This window comes from Phoca vitulina, unplaced genomic scaffold (assembly GCF_004348235.1).
Source record: "Phoca vitulina isolate PV1807 unplaced genomic scaffold, GSC_HSeal_1.0 scaffold109, whole genome shotgun sequence".
Lineage (NCBI taxonomy): Eukaryota > Metazoa > Chordata > Mammalia > Carnivora > Phocidae > Phoca > Phoca vitulina.
The window spans coordinates 241689-267766 of record NW_022589812.1 but is presented as its reverse complement, the minus strand read 5'-3'; the positions used below and the strand labels follow the sequence as shown (position 1 = coordinate 267766).

Sequence of the window (26078 nt, the reverse complement as noted above, 5' to 3'; positions counted from 1 at the left end):
AGATTATTTGGTGGAGGTCATGTGGGATTGATGGAGTTTTTGTTTTCTAATATTTTTTTAAATATGTTTTTGTATTTTTAAATGGGAAACATCAGAAAATTTTACATGTGTAAAGAGAAGATTCAGTTCAATGGGAAAGAAGAAAAGGGTATTTGCAAAGTTAAGAGAAGGTGGAAGTAGATGGAATCCCAATCAAGGCTTAGAATTGGGTGCAGATGTGTGATGGTATCTTTTTTTTTCTTGGTGAACCAGAGAGACAGAGAAGTGTGTGTGTGTGTGTGTGTGTGTGTGTAGTGGGGTTAGGAGAGTATTTTGGAATCTGAAGAGAATGGGGCAGGTCTGGATAATGCATGTAGAGAATGAGAGATGAACGTTGGAGGACCTGGGGATGTGGTGCTTACTTATGGATGATGGATAACTGATACTAGGGTTTATCCAGGGTTGGAATTTTAACAGATTGGTGAGGAAAATATTAAGGGGGGTTAAGGAGATCGGCAGGAGTGTTATTGAAATGATAGACCATAAACTCTAAGCTGAAAGGAGGTGAAGAAGGAAGAAAGTACTTGGACTGGGAAAAAGTAGAGTCACTGGAATTAAAGTTACTTTAAAAAACAACAACAACAATTAGAGTGGTATTGAGAGAGAGCGTGAATAGACAGTTGTCAAAAGTAAGTCATCAGGGGACATTGAGCAAGATGAACTAAAAAGGGGTTATGGAATTTTAGAGACAAGTAGGCCACAAGTGGCAGCTCCCCTTTGGCAGGAACAGTTTCACTGGAGTATTGATGGTGGAACCCAGGTTACAGTGAATTGAAAAGTGAGCAAAGATGAGGAAGGTAAATTTTTCCCAAGAGTTTTGGCTGTGAAGAGTCTAGACAATGAGAATTAGAAGGAAAAAGGGCGTTAAGATTTTTGCCCCCCCCCCCCCTTTTTAAAGTAGGCTCCATGCCCCAGTGTGGGGCTTGAACTCGTGACCCCAAGATCTAGAGTCGCATGCTCTGATGGAGCCAGCCAGGATCCCCAAGATTCTGACTTTTGTTGTTGAAAGGAAAGACTCGAGGGTGCTCATGTGTTGCTGAGTGATGAGCAGTAGCAAAGTGGAAGATCCACAGCATACCTCAGAAAATAGGGGCAATGTATGGATTCAGAGCGTTGCTGTAGATAGGACATTTACTTGTTCCATGATGTGTGGGTGATGGGAAGAAAGGCTGTGTGTCAGCGTGTGGGTGAGTTTGTGGGTTTACTGGAAGGAAGTTGGCAGGCACTGGTGGAGTGCTGAAAACTTGAAAGTTAAACAGAACTTAATTTGAGTTCTTGCTCTGCCTTTTACCAGATGTGCAGCTTTCGGTCAGTTATGGAACCTTACGTCATCTGTAAGACGGCAATTTATTATCTTTAGTGATCATAATAGGATTATGTTAAAGATGAAATGAAGTACTAAATATATGTAAACTGCTTGGCTCAGTTGCTTACCAGATGTGGTAGGAGCTCAAAACTGTCAGCCCTTACTATTGAGAGTGCTGTAGAAGAATGGCTTGCATTTCTCGTGAAGCAGGAATGTGGAAGGTCATGTACTGGAAGAGCTGGGGAAAGGAGGAAGTGCAAAAAGTTTGAAAACTGTCTTGGAAAGGAGAGAACCCTGGTTAGGGAAACATGGGAAGTATTGAAGACCCAGTTGTAGACTGAGAATTACCTGGGGGTGGTATGTTGACCAACCTTTACACTGAGGACAATTGTGCATGTAGAGCAAAGGTTAAAATCTAATGTAGTACCCTCCTAGAGTTGCTTTGTTTGTCCCTTCTGGTTAATTTGGTTAGAGGTCAATCAGTAGAGGGTGTTTGAGATTCCTTGGAAGGGAAATTATACTGAAGTCAAATCTTGACTATGTTTGCTAAAGATGTTATTAAAAAACAAAATTTACAATCTTTAAAATTTTGGGTTAGAGCATGTTCAGTGATTTTAAATATAGATGCAGAGTTAGAGGAAACATGGTCCATAAAACCAGCCTTACTTCTGATACCAGTTCCAAGTTCAGGTGTCCCCAAGGCTACTCTTAGGTTGCATAAGTCACCAGAAGGACTTACTGAACTCATTGAAAGCTGTTCTACTCATGGTTACAGTTTATTACAGCTAAAAGATTCAGATTAAAATCAGCTACTGGTGAAGGCCCATACAACAGAGTCCAGAAAGGTTTTGAATGCAGAGCTTCCAATTGTCCTTTCCTTGTGAAGTCATGAACACAGTATTACTCTTCTGGTGTTGATGTGTGACACACAATACGCATGGAGTATTACCCATCATGGAAGCTCACCTAGGTATTGTTGTCTAGAGTTTTTTATTGGGACTCCATGATCGACTGCCTATATGCGTAAACTTAGTTTCCAGCCCTTCTGGAGGTTGAGCTGGTCCTTGGGACTCAAAGCCCCTTCACCCTCGTAAATCACGGTGTTACACTTTCTGGTGTGGCCCAAAGCCTCCAGGTGAACAAGGGCACTTTTATCAGGCATGGCATTCTAAGACTTTAGAGATTACCTTTCAGAAGCCAAGGGCAAAGGCCAGACAGACCTCCTTTGGTCTTGGTGAAATTATTTACAGTTTTACAAAAATAGTTAAATGTTTTCATATTTTGAGTCTACATTGCTATTTAGTTGAGTTTGATTAGTGATGGAAAACTGGTAAGAGAACCCATAAATAGATAATTAAGATTTGGTATTATATACACTTAATACTTAAGTAAGCTAGTGAAGTTTCATCAAGAAATTATATTAACTTGATATTTCAGTGCTGTAAAACCGATGTAAACTCATAATTTTGGCATGATGGTTCAGTTCTGTTTTACTAAATTTGAACTCACTATTTTCTCTTGTGGGAAGAGTTTCAAATAGTGAAGTCCATGAGCCTCCCAAATGAATTTTGTAGCCATAGATTCATATTTTATAGCATAGTTTCACCTTTTCATCTGTTCCTCATGAAACATGTCTGAATCCAGGTGAGTAACAGGCATCATAGGGATAACCTTGAATTTATTTCTAAAAGATAAATCATTTTCAAGTGGTATTAACTGTTAGTAGTGAAAAACTCACAGCATATTCTACAACTACTTTATGACAGTGACACTATTTTTGCCAACCATTGCTTTCGAGAATAAATGCATTCCCACCTCATTGGCTTAAGTGCAAATCTCATTTCCTGGTTGATATCCATTACAAATTAGATCTCACCGTGTGAGAGCAAAAACCCTTAATAAGCCTAGTTAAAGACAACTTGAAGCAATATGATGCTTATTCCAGTGACACCACTAGGTGTGGTGTTTGCATCAAGTCATTTTGGGGTGCTTTATGGAAATGCTTCCTGATAGGGAATTCCCTGACTTCATACTTCCAGAGTGGTGCTTTTTTTGTTGTTGTTGTTTTTGCTTTTTAGTGCTTACAAGAACTGGACGAGACCACATGTAGCCAGGAGATACTATATCCCCTTGCACATGGTGGATTGTTGATGTGAGGTCTGAGGATTTGGGTCATTCAAAATAAGTGACCTCTCAGATTTATTACATTTTCTGTATACTGAGAATAGGTAACTAAATGAGCGGTAACTATATTTGCATGTGGTTTGTATGTTATAGTTAACATTTAAATTCTCTTATGTACTAAAAAGTTTTTTTGGTTTGCCACCTTAAGCCTCTCGGCACAGAGTGGCTTTCCATCTCAATTTTTGCTTCAGCATATGAACCCTAGAAGGCCATAGTACAACTAAAAGCACCTAACCCATGAATGATATTTGCTTCATGTTTGAACAACAAATGTTTTAACCCACTGTCTTCACTAATATTGTAACTACTGTCTTACAGATTGACTTGATGCAAAACATCACAAAGGCTCCATATTATACAGTATGCGATTTTTGAGGTATGAGCTTTAGAAACTTACCTCTCATGTGGCATGTACATCAGGCTTTAACTTCACTTTAATCATTTGGGGGAAATTTATGCATTTCTCTTTTTTCTCTCTCTCTCCATAATATTTTTAGAGTATTAAAGGGGCTGTGGAGGTATTTTTGATCCTTGCTAGTATGATTCTTAGTTTTAACAGATACGTTTTTTCTTATCACTAAACAGACACTACTTTCTGGCAGATGATAGCTTTTCCAGCCCTTATAACTGGCTTAACATTTATACCTGCCTCTTTGAATTCAAATCTGTATTTTGTGCCTTTGATTGCCTCATTTTAAGTGCTCATTTCCGTTCGTTAACAGTTTTCTATTTATTGGACTTGGTGGTGGTGTTGGTGCTAACAGCCTGGTACTGACTTTTTTTGAGACCTAAGCAGTCTTGATATTAAAAAAAATCAAGATTTCATATAAATGCTGAACCATTTTGTGCTTTTGGATTCAGACTACCTATAACTTGAATTCTGGTTGGAAATGTTTTGATCAGTTTGTTTTAAAAGAACGTGGCAACCAGTGAGTTTTTAGACAGTTCTGAGACAGTAGTTCTAACCCTAGTGATTTTGTTGTTCTTGTTGTTATATTTCTGAAAACCCAAACTCGGGGGGGAGGTGGAACTTGGTGTTCATAACTCATGGGATTTTAAAACCTATATTTCTAATAAATTGGGAAGTTGTTTCCATTCTTTTTTTCCAGTTTAGTTTGAAATCAAATGCTTTGTAGGTAGAAATGGATTTATTGGTAGGAGATTGCTTAATTTCTTCATTGAAGAACTTAAAATCAACTGCTATGTATTGGGTTTGAAAACTTGTTTTGGTTGTATTCCTGTGCTGTTGAACTGCTTATATATTATTTGTATGTTAGACCGGAAATCTTGAGTTTAGTATTATGGTCTTAATAACTTTTTTTTTTTAAGATTTGTTTATTTATTTGAGAGAGAGAGAGAACACTGGGAGGAGGGGCAGAGGGAGAGGGAATCTTAAGAAGACTCTGAGGGTAGAGCCCTATGTGGAGCTTTATCTCACAACTCTGAGGTCATAACCTGAGCTGAAACCAAGAGTCGGAAGCTTAACCAACTGCACCATCCGGGTGCCCCAGGGTCTTAACTAACTTTGAGCATACCCTGTAAGCTAAGTATTTAAGAATTTAGTATCTCATTGAAGCCTGACAACAACTTTACAGGTGAGATAGGTATTATCCCCATTTTATGCAAGAAACAACTGAGGCTTGGAGATTAAGTACCTTGTGGAAAGTCCCACTTACCTTTTCCGTGTTGGAGTTGGGATTTGAGCCCAAATCATTTTTTAACCCATATTCTCTGCTGCCTTACGTTTACTGCTATGTCCCCAGAAAAATGATACAAATACTTACCTCTTAGTAGTAAAGGTAGTATATGTGATATATAAACATAATTTAAACAGGAAATTCAGACATTTTAAATATTGGTAGATTTTTGTTATCTTGTATCCGTTCATTTGCTAGCAGCTTACTTATCCAGGTTGTGTTAGGCGTCATACATACAGCCAAGTTCAAAATCTGTCAGAAAAGCTCTTAAGCTCTCTTTTCTTTTTCATTTCCCATCCAGAAATTTATGTTACGTTATGGTTTATTCTACAACTACTTTATGACCGTAGGCGCACATTTAATGTGCTATTTTTAAAAACATGGGAGATGCCATTACATTTGTTTTAAAAAGCTCTCATGCACCATTTAGTGTTAGGGGTACTTAAATGCTTACAGATTAATATGCTTAGAAAAAAATTCTCATTTTTTTCTTGAAATTCCATAGATTATATTTTTTCATCTATTGGAAATACTGAGCTTTGTTTTTTGTTTTTTTTTTAAGATTTTATTTGTTTATTTGACACAGAGAGAGACAGTGAGAGAGGGAACACAAGAAGGGGGAGTGGGAGAGGGAGAAGCAGGTTTTCCGCTGAACAGGGAGCCCGATGTGGGGCTTGATCCCAGGACCCTGGGATCATGACCTGAGCCAAAGGCAGACGCTTAACGACTCAGCCACCCAGGCTCCCCATTATACTGAGCTTTGTTGACAAGTGAACCCTGGATGTTTGAAGAAGATACTCCATTACGGAGCCTTAGTTATTTTAATATGCTAGGGTCATGGAATTTTATCAAGTTTCCAATTGAGAGCCTTTAGGAATAATTTAGATTTGTGCCATTTACCCAAGTTTAATTGGACCTGTTGTTTGCATTCCATATTAACAGTGGTTTCAGTAAGTATAGATCAGGTTGTCTGACTGAGCTTATGCTAAGTTCCACGTTTAGTATTTTTGTGGGTGGGGGCAAAGAAAAAATGATAAATTGAAATATATAAACAAACACTGAATTCATTTTTATATAAGAGGGAGGAGCCACAAGGGTTGAGGAATAGGCTAGTTTCTGCTTTTGCCAGTGTCCTCAAGTTTCCCAAATAATTGTGGGTTCAGTAGGTGTTTTTAGTACATACTATAAAAGTGATTTTTTTCAGAAAGTTGTTCCTCTCAGAAGTAGTATTGATAGGACAGGAGCTTTTTTCTTGGTATTTTTCATATGGTGTTGTAGTGTTGTCTTATTTCTTGACGCTTTATGTTTGATGGTTGGAAGAATGAGGCTCATGAGAAATTATGAAACTCAGCTCCTCGTTGTACTGATGAGGACATTGAGGCATAGAACTGATCCTTAGATAAGGATAATTACCTTGGGGCTGTACCACTTGTTTATTAATGGCCAAGTATCAGGGATTATTCTACACACTACTTGACTTTTAAGTAGATGATGGACTGCAACCTTCAAATTCAGCTTTATTGGATTCCTGATATCTTATTTTTATTTTTCTCAGTTTTTATAATTTTGATAGTGTCTATAGTTAAGGCATCTTCAGTGAAGTTTCCAATACATTAAAATTATCTTACTTTCCAGCTAGTGTGTTTTTATATCCTGTCGAGCTTGCTTTCAAATATCATTCTGTAATTTACTTTCCCACCAAATAATCCACCAAAAGTTAGGAATTCAGGTGAGAGAGAGAGAATATGCCACATTGCCCCTGCCTTATATGTTGCCAGTGCTTTTTATTTTTATGACTGGGAAAACTGTAACTTTTCCACTGATTAACCTCTCCTGGGAGGAGAGCTGAGGCAGAATGATTCCTTTTATCAAATCATGTGAAGAGAATCCTGGACAAGGGTGACCAACTGTCTTATTTTGCCTTGGACTGAAGAGGGGGGTTCATGGACATGGGATTTCCATTGCTAAAATTGTTAACCCTTGACCACAGCAGGATGAGTTGGTCACTCTAATCCTGGTAATTATCCGTATTTCTGAATGGGTCTGTAGAAGAGAAGGGGCTGAACAGCTAGCTTTTCATTCATTGACAATCCCTTCCCTGTTGAAAGACTTATTAGTGATTGGAGTGCTTATTTATAATAGTAATGATTTAAAAATTAGAGTGGCAGGAGAGGCTTGAATAAAAGATTTATGAGTTGGGCTGTGAAAATATTTGTTTAAAGTTTAATCTTATACTCTTCTCTCTTTACAGAACTGATAGTGCATCAGCCGACCCAGATACTTTAAAATATTCTTCATCCAGAGATCGGGGTGGGTCTTCTTCTTATGGACTGCAACCTTCAAATTCAGCTGTGGTGTCTCGGCAAAGGCACGATGATACCAGAGTCCACACTGACATACAGAATGACGAAAAGGGTATATATGCTTCCTTTATTGTTAGAGGCATGTTTTTTGGTTTGTTTTTTAACCTACCAGCCTTTCCCTAGCTTTCTCTTTCCCTCTCTTTTTCTCCCCTACTTCTCTCTTTCTCTTAATATGCTTAAAATATAAATATTAAATAGGTGCTGTTGTTGAAACTTCATAAGTTTACCCCTTCATTAAAAATTTTTTTAAATTTTTGTACATTATAATACACACAGGCAGTTTCCTTGCCACCCATAATATCACAAAGGCTGAAGTCTCCTGACTACTATCTCTCCTCTAGACTTTTAAAAGTTTTTTTTTTTTTTAAATAAATTTTATTTATTTATTTGACAGAGAGATAGCACAAGTAGGGAGAGGGAGAAGCAGGCTCCCCGCCGAGCAGGGAGCCCGATGCGGGGCTCGATCCCAGGATCCTGGGATCATGACCTGAGCCGAAGGCAGACGCTTAACAACTGAGCCAGCCAGGCGCCCCGACTTTTAAAAGTTTTTAAAGTGCAAAATCTGACTTAATTTAGTTTACATTTCTTTTATCTTCTGTGGATGGACAAAATGAAATCAAGATGATTTCAAAGCCGGGGCAGCACAAGGGAAGAGTAGGAGAAGCAAAGGCTGGTTGAGCTGTAGATGGGTAGTAAGATCCTGAACTGTCAGGAATTGATTGAGTAAAGCAAAGAACCCTATTAAAATATGTAAATATCGTTTTTAGGTGGCTACAGCGTCAATGGAGGATCTGGGGAAAATACTTATGGTCGGAAGTCGTTGGGGCAAGAGCTGAGGGTTAACAATGTGACCAGCCCTGAGTTCACCAGTATTCAGCATGGCAGTCGTGCGTTAGCCATCAAAGACATGAGGAAATCACAGGGTAAGATTGGACAAACTGGGGGCCAGTCACAAATGCCTCCACAAACACCTGTATCCTTTTCTCCCCCCGGATGCCGTATTTCTTTTCTTTTCTTTCTTTTTTTTTTTTTTTAAGATTTTTTTTTTTTTTATTAGAGCACAAGCAGGGGAGCGGCAGGCAGAGGGAGAAGCAGGCTCCCCGCCAAGCAGGGAGCCCGATGTGGGACTCGATCCCATGACCTCGGGATCATGACCTGAGCTGAAGGCAGATGCTTAACTGTCTGAGCCACCCAGGCACCCAGGATGCTGTATTTCTTTTTTTTTTTTTTTTTTTTAAAGATTTTATTTATTTATTTGAGAGAGAGAGAATGAGAGACAGAGGGCATGAGAGGGAGGAGGGTCAGAGGGAGAAGCAGACTCCCTGCCGAGCAGGGAGCCCGATGCGGGACTCGATCCTGGGACTCCAGGATCATGACCTGAGCCGAAGGCAGTCGCTTAACCAACTGAGCCACCCAGGCACCCCAGGATGCTGTATTTCTTACTAATGCTTTGCACACATGAGTTGGTTCGTTTACTTCGAGTTGAAAAACATGTACAGATGATAATTGTTTGCATTCTTTCTCCTGTAAACTGTTTCTTAGACTAAATCCTCACAGGAAAGGCTTTAATACTTTTTTAGAGTATACTTTCTAGAGAATTCTCCTAAAATTTGAAGACTAGATGAGATTTAAAGAAACTTTTTCTGGTCATAGTGGATAATGAATGTCTGGTGTGTGGTGGACTCTCCCTGCAGCAGGTCCTTGAACTCTAGGGTCTGTAGGGGCTATGGTTATAAATGGAGTGGGTGCTTTTCTAGAGTTAAGTATGCTGATACCACCTTCTGCCTTATAACATAGCCTCACTGTATAGGTAAAATGCCTTGAATGTCAGGTGATCATTAGTTTTCTAAAAGAGAAATTTATTTTGTTGGTAAAACTAAGTATGAAATCAGGATTTCTGATTTATATACTTTGTTGGATATAGTCACTCTTTGGACATTTAGTTTATGACCATTTGCTTCCACGGTGGTGTGTGTATATGTATGTGTTGTGTGTATCTTGGTGAATATCTTTGTGCATATAGCTGCTTTTTTTTTTTTTTGCATATGGCTTTTAAAAAATGAATTCTTTTGTATAAATTTTCAGAAGTGGACCCACTAGTCAGAGGCTATGCTGTTTCTTAAGAGTGTTTGAAGCCCTTGACTTGGTACGATAGAAGCTAGAAAGTGAGTCCAAAGATAATTGAGTCCAGTTCTTTCTCCTCTGAGGCTCAGAGATAAGTAGTTTGCTAGTGGCAGAATTGTAAATAGAGCCTAGATTTCCTGGCTTGTAACCTAATGACATTTTCAGTGTCCATCTTTACTGAAATACTCAATGGGCTAGGGATTAAAAAGAGAATCATTTTCCTTCTCTCAGATGTTGTAATTTCTTTTAGTAATTTTTTTCCATGCCTTAGAAATGAAACTATTAGACTCTTTAATGTGGTTTGTTTTTACTGTATATTGGTTAATCATTAAATAGCACACCTGAAAATATAAAAAGAAAAATTTAGTACTTAAATGTATTTTTATTGGCAATTGTTTGAGCATTCTTGTTTGTTCTCATTAAAAAATAAAGGGCAGAACAGTTCTGGTTTGGCACTTCCCTAGTGGCATCATGCCTTGTACATGGTTGGTGGTAATTAGACATTTGTTGAACTGAATGTTTGATTGCAGTTCACAAAAACTTTGTCTTAGGAAAATAATAATAATGTGAACAAGAGACTTCACTCCACTGGATACCACATGCCCTCACTGGATACCAAGTGAGAATTAGAATCATATAGCCTCTTTTCTGCCTGTTTGAGACTTTGTCCCTAACCTGTAGACATTTCTTACCTGTACTTATGCTCTTTACCTGGATGTCGAAAAGATTGTGGAACAAATCTGAAGAAAGTAATTTCTTTTTTTTTTTTTTAAAGATTTTATTTATTTATTTGAGAGAGAGAGAATGAGAGAGAGGGGGGAGGGTCAGAGGGAGAAGCAGACTCCCTGCCGAGCAGGGAGCCCGATGCGGGACTCGATCCAGGGACTCCAGGATCATGACCTGAGCCGAAGGCAGTCGCTTAACCAACTGAGCCACCCAGGCGCCCTGAAGAAAGTAATTTCTAAGCCGCCTTTTTTTCTCTCAACTGGTCCTCTGGAATGAGGTCTTTGCTTAGGTCTCTCTTTTTTGAGGGTCTGCTTTGTGCCTAGCAGTCTGCTGGAATTTGGCTTCTAGTGACAAAAAGTGTACCGGGACCTGCATTCAGTTGAAGTTTTATTGTTTAGTGGACTGTGATTTTTGATGTACTTTAAAATATTTGGGCTGTAAAGTTTCTGTGTTTATACTCAATGCATAACATGTTTATTTTCACAGAGCGATCGATGTCTTACTCTGATGAGTCTCGACTGTCGAATCTTCTTCGGAGGATCACCCGGGAAGACGACAGAGACCGAAGACTGGCTACTGTAAAGCAGTTGAAAGAATTTATTCAGCAACCAGAAAATAAGCTGGTGAGTACAGTATGGAAGTGTTGATAACTTTTGTGTTTCCATAATAAAGTAGATGATGCTATCTGGAGTGGTTTAAGAAGGGAAGAGTTTTGCTTCTTAGGAAAAATGACAGGGATTCCTTATTCTAGGTTAATTTGGCCTATATTATAATGATTGAGAACTTGATGACCCTGATGTGTAATTTACCTGCCATTGGTGGATCCACACTGGTGTCTTCTACAGTAAAGTGCTTTTAACCTTTAATACATTTATTCTGTTGTCCTTAGAATTTTACTTTCTGTATGCCAGGACAGACTATGTCTTTGTTTTTCATATGTGAAATTGGGATTGGGGTGTATGTATTTTGTTCACGGGTAGGTGTGGTCTGGTGGCCAGGGCTAACTAAATGGAAAAATCCTTTAAAGAAGAAAGTTCAGGAGCAGTTACAAATTTCTCTCCAGTCTGAGTAATTCTCCTAATGTGAAATTAAGAACTTGATATAGAGCAGGAAAAAATTAATGAGAATGGTATGGTGAGTCAAATAATATTTGGTTCAAAGCAAGTTTTCTACCTCCCCCCATTTTATTATGAAAAAATTAAAATACATAGCAAATGCAATTTTTGAAAACATTTCAAAATATATATAGATACTGAATATCATATGTCTGCCATCTAAATTCTGTCATTAACATTTTATCATGTTGCTTTGTCACGTATCTCTTTACCTCTTCATCAGTCCATCTCTTAGTGCATTTCAGAGTAAATAAGCTTTTTCAGTTTATGTTTCTCATTGATGATCATGGCAGTACATAGGAATGGGTAAATTTCTTTCAGAATCTGAAAGGAAACTTGTAATACTCCTGATACATACTAACTGCGGACTGGGAATAATAAGAAAAGGAAGGTGTGCTGTTTGATTAGAATTTGGAGGGGAATGCAAGTAAAAAGTACACAATGTTATTGAAAGTACAGGAATTTGAAGTTTTTATACATGTGGTTTTTTTTTTAAGGTACTAGTTAAACAATTGGATAATATCTTGGCTGCTGTACATGATGTGCTTAATGAAAGGTAAGTAACCAATGGGTAATTTTAAGACTTTAAATATATTTTTAGAAATTATTAAAAAATATGCAAGACGATAAAGCCATTGGTGGCTTCATTTATGAATATCTACTTAATGTTTTACTGGGTTCTTCTGCCATCTTTATCTATGTTAAAGTATTTATATGTTAATTACCATTGACTACAAATGGAATCCACTTGAAAGGAAATGCCTTTTTTTTATTTTTCTTTCTTTCTTTTTTTTTTTCTAATTTGTCAACATGACTGAGTAATTGAGCATTGACTTGTGGAATGCCATAAACTCTTAATGCAGGCATGAATGAATGCGATTAACTTTTGTAAACTAGAGAATTTTGAAACTGCTTAGAGAATAGAGGTGAAAGGGAGCTTCCTTCTTTGGGCAACAGTGGATTCAGACCACCTGCTCTACGAGGCTACTGGGGTTCTCCACAAAGGTGTGCAGTCTGTTCTTCGTATGGGGATTCCCAAAGAATTGCAGTGTTGGAAAGCACCAAAAACTCATCTCAGCAGGTCACGAACCTTACTGCTTTTTGATGGTTTCATTTTATATAGTTAGTTATTAATATACTTAAATCAGTGCTGTTATCCTGTTAAGTTTGTTGTGCTTTAACTAGTACCATTTCCTGTTTTATAGTCCTTACCTACTGAACACTACATCATATGTAGTTATTTGTAGTGTGTTTTATCTGATCCTTGTTGCTGCCCTTTTCTGTGGATTATTTAATGTAGCTTGAGATGGAATTTGAAGCCTGATTTTTAGTATTTCTGGGCCTTTCCTTACTGTTTGTGAATAATTGATTCTGTAAAAGAAAAGCTAATGTGTCTAACAAAGGTACTTTTGGGCACTGTGGGATAGAGAGAGTAAAGAGCATATTTAAGATAAAATTTCAATCTTTTATGTAGTTCGAATAGAAAATTAAAAAAAAATCGTTGAAGACATTCTTTTGTAAAATGTGTCATTCTTGTCATCTTTGAAAGCTTAAACCTTTCGTGTGTTTTATTTTGTTTGCATTGAAATAAACACAGTAGCAAATTGCTTCAGGAGTTGAGACAGGAGGGAGCTTGCTGTCTTGGCCTTCTTTGTGCTTCTCTGAGCTATGAGGCTGAGAAGATCTTCAAATGGATTTTTAGCAAATTTAGCTCATCTGCAAAAGATGAAGTTAAACTCCTCTACTTATGTGCCACCTACAAAGCATTAGAGACTGTAGGAGAAAAGAAAGCCTTTTCATCTGTAATGCAGGTAAGAATGAGGGGGGAAATTGATGCATTTGGAAAGAAAATTATCCTTAACAATTTTCTAGTAATGTTTTTGGAGAGGAACTTGGAGAAAGGAAACTTAGTATAGGGGTTATCTACTGATAGTAAATATGATATAAATAACATTTCTCTTTCTGAGTTTTAGTTAAAGGATACAAATTAAAAGGTAGATTTAAAATAAGTTAGATTTTTCTTTTGTCTTTTCGCTTTTTTGAAGCTTTCCTTTGAATTTTGCTTAGTACTAGAATCATTTGCACATTTGAAAATAGGGACTCTGAGGAAAGCTGGATAGGAGGGGACTTGACTTTTCTGAGGGAGACAAAAACTGAATGACACAACTCATTCTAGGCCTTTTTAGGTTTAATAATACGTCCAAAATTCTTATTCCAAGTGATATAAAATAATTTTGTGTAAATGAAAACCAGCCTTACTTAGCTTTATTTCACTTTTGTGTAAGTATATTAAAAGATCATTCTCAATTTAAGTTTGAGCAAAGTTACAAGCAGTTAAATTTTTGTTAAGTAGGTGTGAGAGAGCAGAGAGCAGGGTGAGGGGCAGAGGTAGAAGCAGACATAGAAGCAGACTCCCCGCTGAGCAGGGAGCCTGATGCGGGACTTGATCCCAGGACTCCCAAGTCTAACCTACTGAGCCACCCAGGTGCCCCAGATATCTTTTATTTATATGTCTTCTTTACAATTGATGATATGCTTTATTTTGCTTAAGTCACTTTAAATGATATAGTCTGTTCTTTAAAAATCCATTTTTCTTTGATTACAGAGGTTATGTGAAAAATTTTGGGAAAGATTCAGAAAATTATCTGTAACTAAATATCATAACACCAAATTAGGCTTATTCTGCATATAGTTTTAATATTTTGAACATTTCTTCAAATATTGATTTTGAAAATTTTCAAATCCACAGGAAAACAAGTGGACCAGTATAATAAATACCCATATGTCCTTTATCTAGATTTGTCACTTATTAACATTTTGCTACACTTGTTTTATTTCCACACACATAGTTCAACTTTTTTGTTGAACTATTTGAAAAGAAATTACACATGTCATGACAATTCACCCTGTAATGCCTCAACATACATCCCCTAAAAATAAGGCTGTTCTCTTATATTAACAACAAAATTATTATCATACCTAAGAAAATTAATTTTATTATATAAGGCAATCCATATTCAAACTTCTGCCCTTAAGATATCTTTTACAGCTTTTGTCTTACCTGACCCAGGATTCCGCCCAGACTTGTGTATAGTTTGGTGCTGTGCCTCTTTAATCGCTATTAATTAGAACAGTTCACACCTTTTTTGTCCCTCATCTTTGTGGAGTGGTCTACTTCCTGGGTTTGTCTGATTGCTATTTCCTGATTTTAAACCTTTTGGTCATGAATACTTCCTGGGTTCATTCTTACTGTTGCATCACACCAGCAGGCATATAACTTCAGTTTGTCTTCCTGTCAGGGATGAAGAGTTTGATCACTTGGTTGAGGTGATGACCACCAGAATTTTTCTGTTGTGGAGGCTTATTTTTCTCCTTTTGTAATTAGTAATCTGGGCATGATACCTTGAGACCTTCTGAATATCCTGTTTTTTAGTTCTAGTTCACTCAATGATTTCGGCACCCATTCATATTCAGTACCTGTGTAGATTATAACATTGGCAAAATGTTAGGTACTTTTCCAGTTCTAGCATTTTTTCTGTAGTTACAACCTCATTCTTTTGTAAAGAAGAGCTTTACTTTTTAGGAAAAAATGGTTTCTGACAGCTACAAAATATTCTGTCAGTGGCATGCCATATATTTGTTTAAAAAATAGAGCTATAGGGGTGCCTGGGTGGCTCAGTCATTAAGGGTCTGCCTTCGGCTCAGGTCATGATCCCAGGGTCCTGGGATCGAGCCCTACGTCATCGGGCTCTCTGCTCAGTGGGAAGCCTGCTTCTCCCTCTCCCACTCCCCCTGCTTGTGTTCCCATTCTCGCTGTGTCTCTCTCTGTCAAATAAATAAAATCTTAAAAAAAATAGATCTATATATAGTGGTAACATGAGCCTGTATGTCTGTTATTCATGTGTTGGGGCCATGCTAATCTTCTCTAAATCATTCAAATTTGAAGCAAGTACTAATAACCTAAAGCATAAATTTTATAAAATTTGCTATAAATTTTGAATTGGAAAGTAATTGTGGTACTTTAAAGAAAAGTTTTCCAAGCACATCTTAATTTTTGTTCTTGAAATTTAATCAAGTCCATGGTATTAAAGAGAGCATTTAGGAATAATGTGAACAGACATTACTTAGGAATAATATTAAGAGACATTAAAGAAGAGGAAACAATATTTATTTTCAGCCTGTTCATGGTGGAATGAAATGTTTTCAACTTATTTTTGAGCTAAAACTGCAGACTTTCTTTTCTTTGGTATCATAATCAATTTTAGATAAAATCACTTTTTTAAAAAAAAGATTTTATTATTTGAGAGAGAGAGCACACGCTCGCACGAGAGGGGTGAAGGGCAGAGGAGGAAGCAGACTCTGTGCTGAGCAGGGAGCCCTACTCAGAGGCTCAATCCCAGGACCCTGGGGTCATGACCTGAGCCAAAGATAAAGTCACTTTTAAATAATGAGCCCAACATGCTTGTTTTCTTCCTGTTTTGTTGAATATTCATGGTTTATAACTTTTATTTTTTAGCTTGTAATGACCAGCCTACAGTCCATTCTTGAAAACGTGGATACACCAGAATTACTTTGCAAATGTGTTAAGTGCATTCTTTTGGTGGCTCGATGTTACCCTCATATTTTCAGCACTAATTTTAGGGTGAGTTCCCTGACTCCCTCTGTTCATATGATGGGGAGAAGGATTGGTTGTTTGTCCAAGGACCTTGGGAATCAGAAAACAAAGCTTCTGCTTCTTGGAGTATAATCAGTGATGCTTGAGGGTCCACGATAGAATGGTGCAGTAATATAGTTTTTATAAATACTATCTGTACTTTCTGACATTAATACGTCAAAATATTTAAAGAAAAAACATTTCCTCAAGGTCATAAAGTTCCATTATTCTCTTGCCCTGCCCTCTCCCTTTCTAAGTTTGTATAATGTCAAATAGGTAGAACACAGATGCTTTTTCTAGGATTTCTTAATCTGAAATGGTCCACAGGAGAAGTAGCAGTTAGACCTTAAAATGATTAGCCCTTTTCTCTTTGTCTCCACCTAGGATACAGTTGATATATTAGTTGGATGGCATATAGATCATACTCAGAAACCTTCGCTCACACAGCAGGTGTCTGGTAAGTTATTCAGCATATACCAGTCGTTTAAATGTTATGGAAAGGAGCTCTGGTTCCTCAAAGTCCAGCATACTATTTCTTTCATAATGCAAGAAAAATAATTGCTTCACAGGAATAATTTGGTTATTACATATTTTTTCTTTTTTTAAAGATTTTATTTATTTGTCTGAGAGACAGCACAGCAGGGGGAGCGGGAGGCAGAGGGAGAAGCAGACTCCCTGCTTAGCAAGGAGCTCGACGTGGGACTCTCTCCCAGGACCCCGGGATCATGACCTGAGCTGAAGGCAGATGCTTAACTGACTGAGCCACCCAGGTGCCCCAGTAATTTGGTTATTATAAATGAACATTACTTGTTAGCAGAATATATCCTTTCAGAGGAAGACTGTGTACTTCGTAGTAGGTAGGGGAGAGTAAGTACAGATTGTAATGTTGCACCTGTGAGAAATTGACTTTTCACGAGTCATTTGTAGTGTGTGCTGGTGGCAGGAGACATTACAGTGGCAATACTTGAGTGTAGATTGAAAGATCCTGGATATTTGTGACTTGTTTTCCTGGTTATTAAAAAAAAAAAAAAAGCAGGGTACCTGGGTGGCTCAGATGGTTAGGTGTCTGCCTTCGGCTCAGGTCATGGTCCCAGGGTCCTGGGATCGAGTTCCGCATCGGGCTCCCTGCTCCTTGGGGAGCCAGCTTCTCCCTCTGCCTCTCTCTCTCTCTCTGTCTCTCTCTGTCTCTCATGAATAAAGAAATAAAATCTTAAAAAAAAAAAGTTTATGTATATCATACCTATGTATTTAAAAAAAAAAAAAAAATTAAAAAAAAACAAATGGTGCCTGGGTGGCTCAGTCGTTAAGCGTCTGCCTTTGGCTCAGGTCATGATCCCAGGGTCCTGGGATCGAGCCCCGCATCGGGCTCCCTGCTCGGCGGGAAGCCTGCTTCTCCTGCTCCCGCTCCCCCTGCTTGTGTTCCCTCTCTCGCTGTGTCTCTGTCAAATAAATAAATAAAAATCTTTAAAAACAAACAAACAAAAAACCAAATGGATCAATTTGGGGAATTGTTTAAACGATAAATTTATTTTATTTTATTTTATTTTTTATTTAAGTGAATGACTAGCACGCCTCATTTGGACATTTCAGCTTGTTTCAGGTGCTATAGTTTCTCTTAGCTTAATTGGTGCAGTGGACTTCTGAAAATAGGATATACCACACTGAGAGTGGTTCTGACCCATTTCCACTGGAGAGATTAGTGGACATCTTTGGTGGGTGGTTGGGGTTCTGGAGTAGAAAGCCAGGCTGGTGGCAGATAGTGGCATTTTAGTCTAAGTCTTGTGTATATTGACAATATGGATGTTAAATCTGGTAAAAAATAAGGGCTAAGAATCACATTTTAATTTCTGGAGACTGTTCATTTTGCAGCATTAAAAGAGACTTTGGTTAATCGTGATCAGCATGTTTAACAGTTAATAGTTCTAATTTTATGAAATAGAGCATTGTTTAAGTATGCAACTTGAAAACCAGATAACTTTTAAAACAAGTCTTTTAGATATATTTTTAATTTGGATTTTTTGTTTTTTTCTACTCTTGAATTTTTTGATTCCTAGGGTGGTTGCAGAGTTTGGAGCCGTTTTGGGTAGCTGATCTTGCATTTTCTACCACTCTTCTTGGTCAGTTTCTAGAGGACATGGAGGCATATGCTGAGGTGAGTATGTAGAAAGTTATTTCCTAAAATTTCAGTTAAGAACAAAACAAAAATCTTAAACAGTGCTACATTTATTTTATTTTTTTTTAAATTTTTTTTTTAAAGATTTTATTTATTTGAGAGAGAGGGTGTGCACCAGGGGTGGGGAGGGACAAAGGGAGAGGGCGAAGCAGGCTCCCTGCTGAGCAGGAGCCTGATGTAGGGCTCGATCCCAGGACCCTGGGATCATGACCTGAGCCAAAGGCAGACACTTAACCGACTGAGCCACCCAGGTGCCCCTAACAGTGCTAGATTTATTTTAAAATAATTCAGACCACTTGACATTTAAATAGAAATTACAAGACCATTGCAACATTAAAAAAAATTTTTAGATGCTTTTTTTTTTAAATAAAGCTTTTATTTATTTATTTGACACAGAGAGAGAGCAAGACAGCGAGAGAGGGAACACAAGCAGGAGGAGTTGGAGAGGGAGAAGCAGTCTTTCAGCTGAGCAGGGAGCCAGATAATGGGGCTCGATCCCAGGACCCTGGGATCATGACCCGAGCCGAAGGCAGATGCTTAATGACTGACTGAGTCACCCAGGTGCCCCTAGATGCTGTTTTTAAGTTACCAGCTGAATTACCAGAAAGACTGAAAGAAAAATAGCAGGCCTCATTTTGCAAAGCTTAAAATATTCCTGGTAGCTAGTAGTTTTCAGACATTTTCTATAGTTCGTTTTTATTTTTTGATACCAAAAGCATATTAAAAGTAATGTGAATTGATGTTGTATAAAAGCCCCTAAAGACTTTCCTTTTACATATATTGGGGATCTTGGATCATGCTTTGCAGGAAAAGACTTGGCTCTAGCAAATTTTTGCGGCTATACAAGTATAGTATGGCAACTTCAAGGGTTCTACTGAAGTCTCTGGTATTGGGTCTTGCTTTCTTAGCTCACTGGTCATGACTTAAATTGGCCATGTCCTCTGAGAACTTCTTTGTGGTTCTTCCTTATTCAGGCCTACCATGATTCTTGCTTGGTGTTTGAGGCTCCTAAAATGTTTTAGCTCCATCTATGCTATTTCGAGCCTTTCAGAGAAGAGTGGAAGGAAAATTTTGCTTCTACATGTTTCTTTGCCTCCACACCTAGAATATCTTTTTTCCTAGCCCACCTTTAATGCTGATCTACCTCACTGAAGCTGCCCATTCTGGTTTGTAAAGACTCTCCTCCTTGGTGTCCATAAGATGAAATTCTCTTCTATTATTTTGGGTGCTTAATTATATGTAGGTATATGTTGGTTCTAGTATCCCATTTTTTGCCAATCTTTTTTGAGTATATCTTACTTCCTTAACTAGATTTGTAAACCAGATTTTCTAATTTAACACTTCTCTCCCCCATTTGCCCTTTGTGTGCCTAATGTTGGTGTGGGGGGATTATTGAGTTGAGTGGCTCAAAGAATACCTGGAATAAGATTTTAGCAGAAACCAATTCAGGAATGGCAAAAGTTTCTGGCTCCATTTATACCTATATATAACAGAGCATATGTACTATTTATTTTTCCCCCACTACCTTTCTGAGTTGGTATGAGAAGTTTTTTGTTTTGTTTTGTTTTAAGATTTTATTTATTTGACAGAGACACAGCGAGAGAGGGAACACAAGCAGCGGGGGCGGGAGAGGGAGAAGCAGGGGGAGTGGGAGAGGGAGAAGCAGGCTTCCCGCTGAGCAGGGAGCCTGATGCGGGGCTCGATCCCAGGACCCTGGGATCATGACCTGAGCCGAAGGCAGACGCTTAACTGACTGAGTCACCCAGGCGTCCCTGAAAAATTATTTTCTTAATCTACTGAGGTTACTTTTGGCTTATTTAAGTATAGATTTGTTAATTAGTGAAGTATAATTTACTTTTACATTTAGATTCATGTTCCTTTCTCTAACAGATTACTTTTTTATTTTATTTTATTTTATTTTTTGGTGATGGGGGCCAGAGGTAGAGAGAGAGAGAATCTTAGGCTCCATGCCCAGTGCGGAGCCTGATGCGGGGCTCGATCTCACAACCCTGAGATCATGACCTGAGCCAAAATTGAGAGTCGGACACTTAACCAGTTGAGCCACCCAGGTGCCTCTCATGTTTCTTTTCTGATAGGCTAAAATTCCTTTATTTGTAAAAACAAAGTTAATTGACTTAAAAATTGGGAGTTTGTTTGTTTTGAACAATGTGCTCCTTAAATAAGAGTGCTGTGATTGCACATCTAGGACCTCAGCCATGTGGCCTCTGGGGAGTCAGTGGATGAAGATGTTCCTCCTCCATCAGTGTCGCTACCCAAGCTGGCCGCGCTTCTCCGGGTGTTCAGTACTGTAGTGAGGAGCATTGGGGAACGCTTCAGCCCAATTCGGGGTCCTCCAATCACTGAGGCATATGTAACAGATGTAAGTGTCTTTAGGAGTTTTAAGTATCATTCAAAAACAAAATTGTTGTGTATTGTAAATGCTTCTTTTTCTTTACCTAGTGAACTATGTTACTAACCCTTCATTTGTTTTGTATGTATGTACATATGTGGCTACTTTAAATTGCCAGAAAAGTAGGGAATCCTATTATATCCCATCTCCTTTCTGTCCCCTCCCCTATATGAGAAAAAGGCTATACTGCATTTTAAACTGTGCATGAACTTTTTTCTCATGAGATCCTTCTTAGATTGATAATTTTTTATATCCTTTTAAAATCTTTCTTTAAAAGTAATATTTTAATTTTTGCTTTATAATTATTGAGTTTAGTTTTTCAACATAATGAGAATAATGCACTGTAGAGAAAGCCTCAAAAAGTAATTTTTTCTGAGCATGACAGGATGAAACAACTTGATAGTCTGACATCCAAGATTATAAAGATACAAGAACTTAAATATTTAGTAGTCTGAGATCAGTTATAAGAGGCAGCATGATTACCACACTTCAGCAGCCCCAAACATTAGCTGTACTCTATTACAGTTCAGTGAGTGGCTCAGTGTATAGACATGAGAAATGAACCTGTAACTGTACTGTTGTTGAATAAGAAGGGAGAAACATGCGTGATACAGTCATAAAATATTAAATGATTAAAATTTTACTGTTAGGATAAAAGTCTAACTTTTATTTATTTCTGTTGAACACATTGCCAAATAAAATAGGATATTTTATATGAATTTTTGGTAGGTTAATTGTGTATTTGAACAGAAATGTCAGATCCTGAAGATAATTAAAGCCAGCATTTTGATATTTTAAACCTGAACAAGATGATTTAATGTCTTCATTTTATTTATTCCTTTCTAAAAGTTGGTAGTTTGGTGACTGTGTCAATGTTGAAATAAAGGCAATAAACTCAGATGTAAAACAAAAGGAAAGAAAATAATCATTTCCCAGGATAGTTACATATTTAATGTATTCTTGTATGAATGTCTTTTAGGCCTTCTTAACCTATAGGTTTAAAGCCTATATGTAGTGATTGTTGAAAATTACAGAAAGATATACTGTATCACTTTGTTTCTTAACTTATTTTTATTAGAAATTTAGTACATTAATACTGACTTGTAGTTTAGCGGGGTTTTTGGTTGGAAATTACATGATTTTCATAATCGTCAAATAGGTATATGTTATGAATGAGACTTAACCTTTCCAAAGAGATCATCAGTACATGAATGTTCATAAGCTAAGGTGACTTGGGTATTTAGTTTTAAAAGATTGATTACCAAAAGCCCAAGTGCTTTATTGCAGGAAGATTATTCTCATGGCAGGTTATTCCTGTGTTTAATGCTACTGTTCCAAGTACTGGTGTATTTCATGAATATAAAAATTCTGAGCTCCAGCCCCTTGGTTACTTTGGCTGGGGGAGAGAGAGTGATAGAAATTGGGTATAAGGGAAATAGAGGATCCATTTTCTGTCACAATAGTACTTTAGACTATTTTAGGCAAGATCATTTTTGCATATTTTACTAAAGATACCCTTTATTATTCAACCATCGAGAGCGAGAATATTAAGAGACAACTGACAAGGCAGGCAGTTAATTTTCAGTTCAAACTGCATTAAATAGAAACTATTTTCTTACTCTGTGGAAGCATGTGAATTTTTTTAAAAAGCTGCTTGTTCTCCCCATTTGCAGGTTCTATACAGAGTAATGAGATGTGTGACGGCTGCAAACCAAGTGTTTTTTTCTGAGGCTGTGTTGACAGCTGCTAATGAGTGTGTTGGTGTTTTGCTCGGCAGCTTGGATCCTAGCATGACTATACATTGTGACATGGTCATTACATACGGATTAGATCAGCTGGAGAACTGCCAGACTTGCGGTACAGATTATAGCATCTCAGTCTTGAATTTACTCACATTGGTATGTGAATTCTTTTTTCCTTGCTTTTTAATACGGTATATATTCAGGCCCTTAAATTTAAATTAGTGTGGAAGAAATGAAAGCCTTGGTTTTTTATGTTTGTTTTTTTAAAGAGTGCATTACTTCTTATTTATATAATCTAGTTTGCTTTTGCTCTGTTATCTGTTTACTTTTAGTGTTTGATCTCGGTGTAGTTTTTATTCCTTTTCTTCTTTTTTCTTTGATGAAACATTGTCTTTCATGTAAGACTACCTAGTATTCCTGATAAGTATCATATAGGTACTTGATAACTATTTTGAAAGACCTTGTTATGTTTTGTTTCCCATATGAAACTTGTTCTATAGTTTTTATTCTTAACCATAAATATTCTTCCTCCTCTCCCCCATTTATTATGGACATTTTGAAGTATATTAAAAAAAAACAGAATAGCATAATGAATCTCTGTATACTTAATACTCTTTCTATAATTAGAAACACATGGTCTATCTGGTTTCGTCTAGGCCTCTCTGACTCCCTCCCTCTTCCTTGCTGTGCCTCCATCCCCAACTGGATTGTTTTATTTATTTTTTTTATTTTTAAAGATTTATTTATTTGAGAGAGAGAGAGAGAGATTACAGTGGGGGGGGGGGTGCGGTGGGCAGAGGGAGAGGGAGAAGCAAGGCTCCCAGCCGAGCAGGGAGCCTGATGCGGGGCTCGATCCCAGGACCCTGGGATCATGACCTGAGCCGAAGGCAGACGCTTAACCGACTGAGCCACCCAGGCGCCCCTCCAACTGAATTGTTTTAAAGCAAATTCTAGGTGATACTCTGCTGAACATTTCTGCCAAAGTTATACCTCTCTTTGCCAATGTAAAAAAAAAATTGCCCATGTTTAAGTATAGATACATATATCCTATTTCGGTATCTAGACATTTTACTGTCATAATGTTAAGGCCTTAAAATACAGTTTAGATATATTACTTCTTTAATTAATAGATATTTTTCAGAGCAGTTTTTAGGTTTACACAAAAATTGAGCCTTAGGTATGGAGTTCCCATATGCTCTCCCACAGTAGTTTCCCTCATCATTATTTTTTTTAAGATCTTGTTTATGTGTCAGAGAGAGAGAGCGTGCACACACAAGCAGGGGGAGCGGTAGGCAGACAGAGAAGCAGACTCCCTGCTGAGCAAGGAACCCCATGGGGGACTCGATCCCAGGACCCTGGGATCATGACCTGAGCCGAAGGCAGACAGTTAACTGACTGAGCCACCCTGGTGTCCCAGTTTCCATCATTATTAACATCTTGCTTTAGTGTGGAACATTTATTACAGTTGATGAACCAAATTGACATGTTATTAACTGAGGTCTGTAGTTTACCTTAGGGTTCACTCTCTGGATTGTACATTTTGTGGGTTTTGACAAATGAATAATGCCACATATTCATTATTGTAGTATCATACGGAATAGTTTCACTGCCCTAAAAATGTCTTGTGCTCCACCTATTCATCCCTCCTGAATCCCCGGTAACTATGGATACTACTGTCTCCATAGTTTTGCCTTTTCCAGAATGTCCTATCGTTGGAATCGTAGTGTGTAGCCATGTCAGATGGGCTTCTTTCAGTGAACTTGATGCATGTAAAGCTCCCCCGTGTCCCGTTGTGTCTTGGTAGCTCACTTCTTTTTATTTTATTCTTTTAGATTGTTGAACAGATAAATACAAAACTGCCATCATCATTTGTAGAGAAACTTTTCATACCATCATCTAAACTACTATTTTTGCGTTATCATAAAGAAAAGGAGGTAAGTGTTGCATTGACAAGGACTTTTGGTAACTTCAGTCATTGAAGAGTTGACTCAAGTTACTTACTAGGCTACATAAATGAAATGGAGTGAAATGATAAATGTTTTAAAATATAGTGATTAAATGATTTATATAACTTAGTATTTGTTGATTGTCATACTGTGCCACATACTCTTTTCAGATTTCCATGATTTGTTTTTATTAAGTTTGTTTTATTAAAATTTCATAAAACAAGCAGCTGTTAATTTATCAAGTTATAAATTCAGAGATACTGTGTATGTCATAAATTTCATTATTAGCTTCTCAGCTGACTCCCAGTCAAAACCACTACAGGCTTTCCAAGTAGATAGAGGAAAAGTAATTGTAATAAATAGCTCTTTTTATGTGTGTTTTGATCCCAGCCATTTTTTAAAAATGGCTTTTTAAGAACTTTTAATTTAGAGGACTCTGTAATAAAGTTTTGAAGATTTTTATAAACTTACTGACATAAATTTACTGACACATGTAGGTTCCCTAAGGTTGGGTTTTAAAAAAAATTTAGGTCTTTGGTGTTTTGGACAGTGAATTCATTGGTCTTAAAATTGATTTGTACCATCACATTATGCAGTTAGTAATTTTATTTTCCATTTAATTATCACTTTCCTGAATTCTCTCTTTAAAGGTTGTTGCTGTAGCCCATGCTGTTTATCAAGCAGTGCTCAGCCTGAAGAATATTCCTGTTTTGGAGACTGCCTATAAATTAATTTTGGGGGAAATGACTTGTGCCCTAAACAACCTGCTACATAGTCTACAACTTCCTGATGCCTGCTCTGAAATAAAACATGAGGCTTTTAAAAATCACGTATTCAATGTAGACAATGCAAAATTTGTAGTTATATTTGACCTCAGTGCCCTGACTACAATTGGAAATGCCAAAAACTCACTAATTGGGGTAAGTTTTTACTTGCAGTGCTTTGTTTTATTCTCACTTAACCGTCTCTTCATTGCATGTTTACCTATCTTATTTACTACTATTACCATGTCAGTATTTCCAGAGTCACTGTAGAACACACTGCCATATGTAGGACATGCCTGGATCATTAAAGTTGACAGGAATGTTTTCTTGCCATTGTATTTTGCTTTCCTCTTCCTTTCCTTGACAACGCTTCAAAGATTTTTTATATTTTATTTTTTAAAAAATGTCTTTTATGAATTTGTATGTATTCTAGCATGCTTATAAAAAATTTGTCAACATTTTCCACAGCTTAGATTTGTATAGTTCTTTTAATATGCAACTCCTTCTTCCCTGCTTTTCTCCTCTTCACTAACGTTAGTGCTTACATATGGTCTTCCTTTTTGAGTGCCTACTTTTCTCTAGGAATATTCATATATTCTTTTGGGAATAGAATAAAGATTTCTTCCTTTTAAGAAATTTGACGTGACCTTGCTTTTGATTGATAATTATTGCCTTATTTTTTTCCCTTCTGTTAGACCTTGCAGGATTGGAAGATATTACTTTTAATAAAAAAAGATAGGATGTAATTAAGGGATAAAGTTTTCTAAAAGAGAAGGGAGGGGAAAGTCAAGTTTGATGTTTAGATTTGCATGCTTTCCTGATTAGATTGCCTTGT

The 26078-nt window shown here is 37.3% G+C and overlaps 1 protein-coding gene across 3 annotated transcripts in view; it reads left to right on the top strand.

Moving 5' to 3' along the window:
• Positions 1-26078, top strand: part of LOC116628013 (serine/threonine-protein kinase SMG1) — a 102030-nt gene that overhangs the window by 21762 nt on the left and 54190 nt on the right. For 2 of the 3 annotated variants that reach the window (XM_032398040.1, XM_032398039.1), the window contains exons 2-13: positions 7478-7641; positions 8357-8512; positions 10926-11062; positions 12052-12110; positions 13152-13365; positions 16071-16196; positions 16593-16665; positions 18263-18360; positions 20588-20761; positions 22465-22689; positions 24366-24467; positions 25130-25399. In XM_032398040.1, coding sequence (XP_032253931.1) covers positions 7478-7641; positions 8357-8512; positions 10926-11062; positions 12052-12110; positions 13152-13365; positions 16071-16196; positions 16593-16665; positions 18263-18360; positions 20588-20761; positions 22465-22689; positions 24366-24467; positions 25130-25399 — 1798 coding nt within the window. Of the gene's footprint in view, positions 1-3847; positions 3906-7477; positions 7642-8356; positions 8513-10925; positions 11063-12051; positions 12111-13151; positions 13366-16070; positions 16197-16592; positions 16666-18262; positions 18361-20587; positions 20762-22464; positions 22690-24365; positions 24468-25129; positions 25400-26078 lie in introns of all 3 variants that reach the window. The other variant, XM_032398041.1, reaches the window with a different exon arrangement.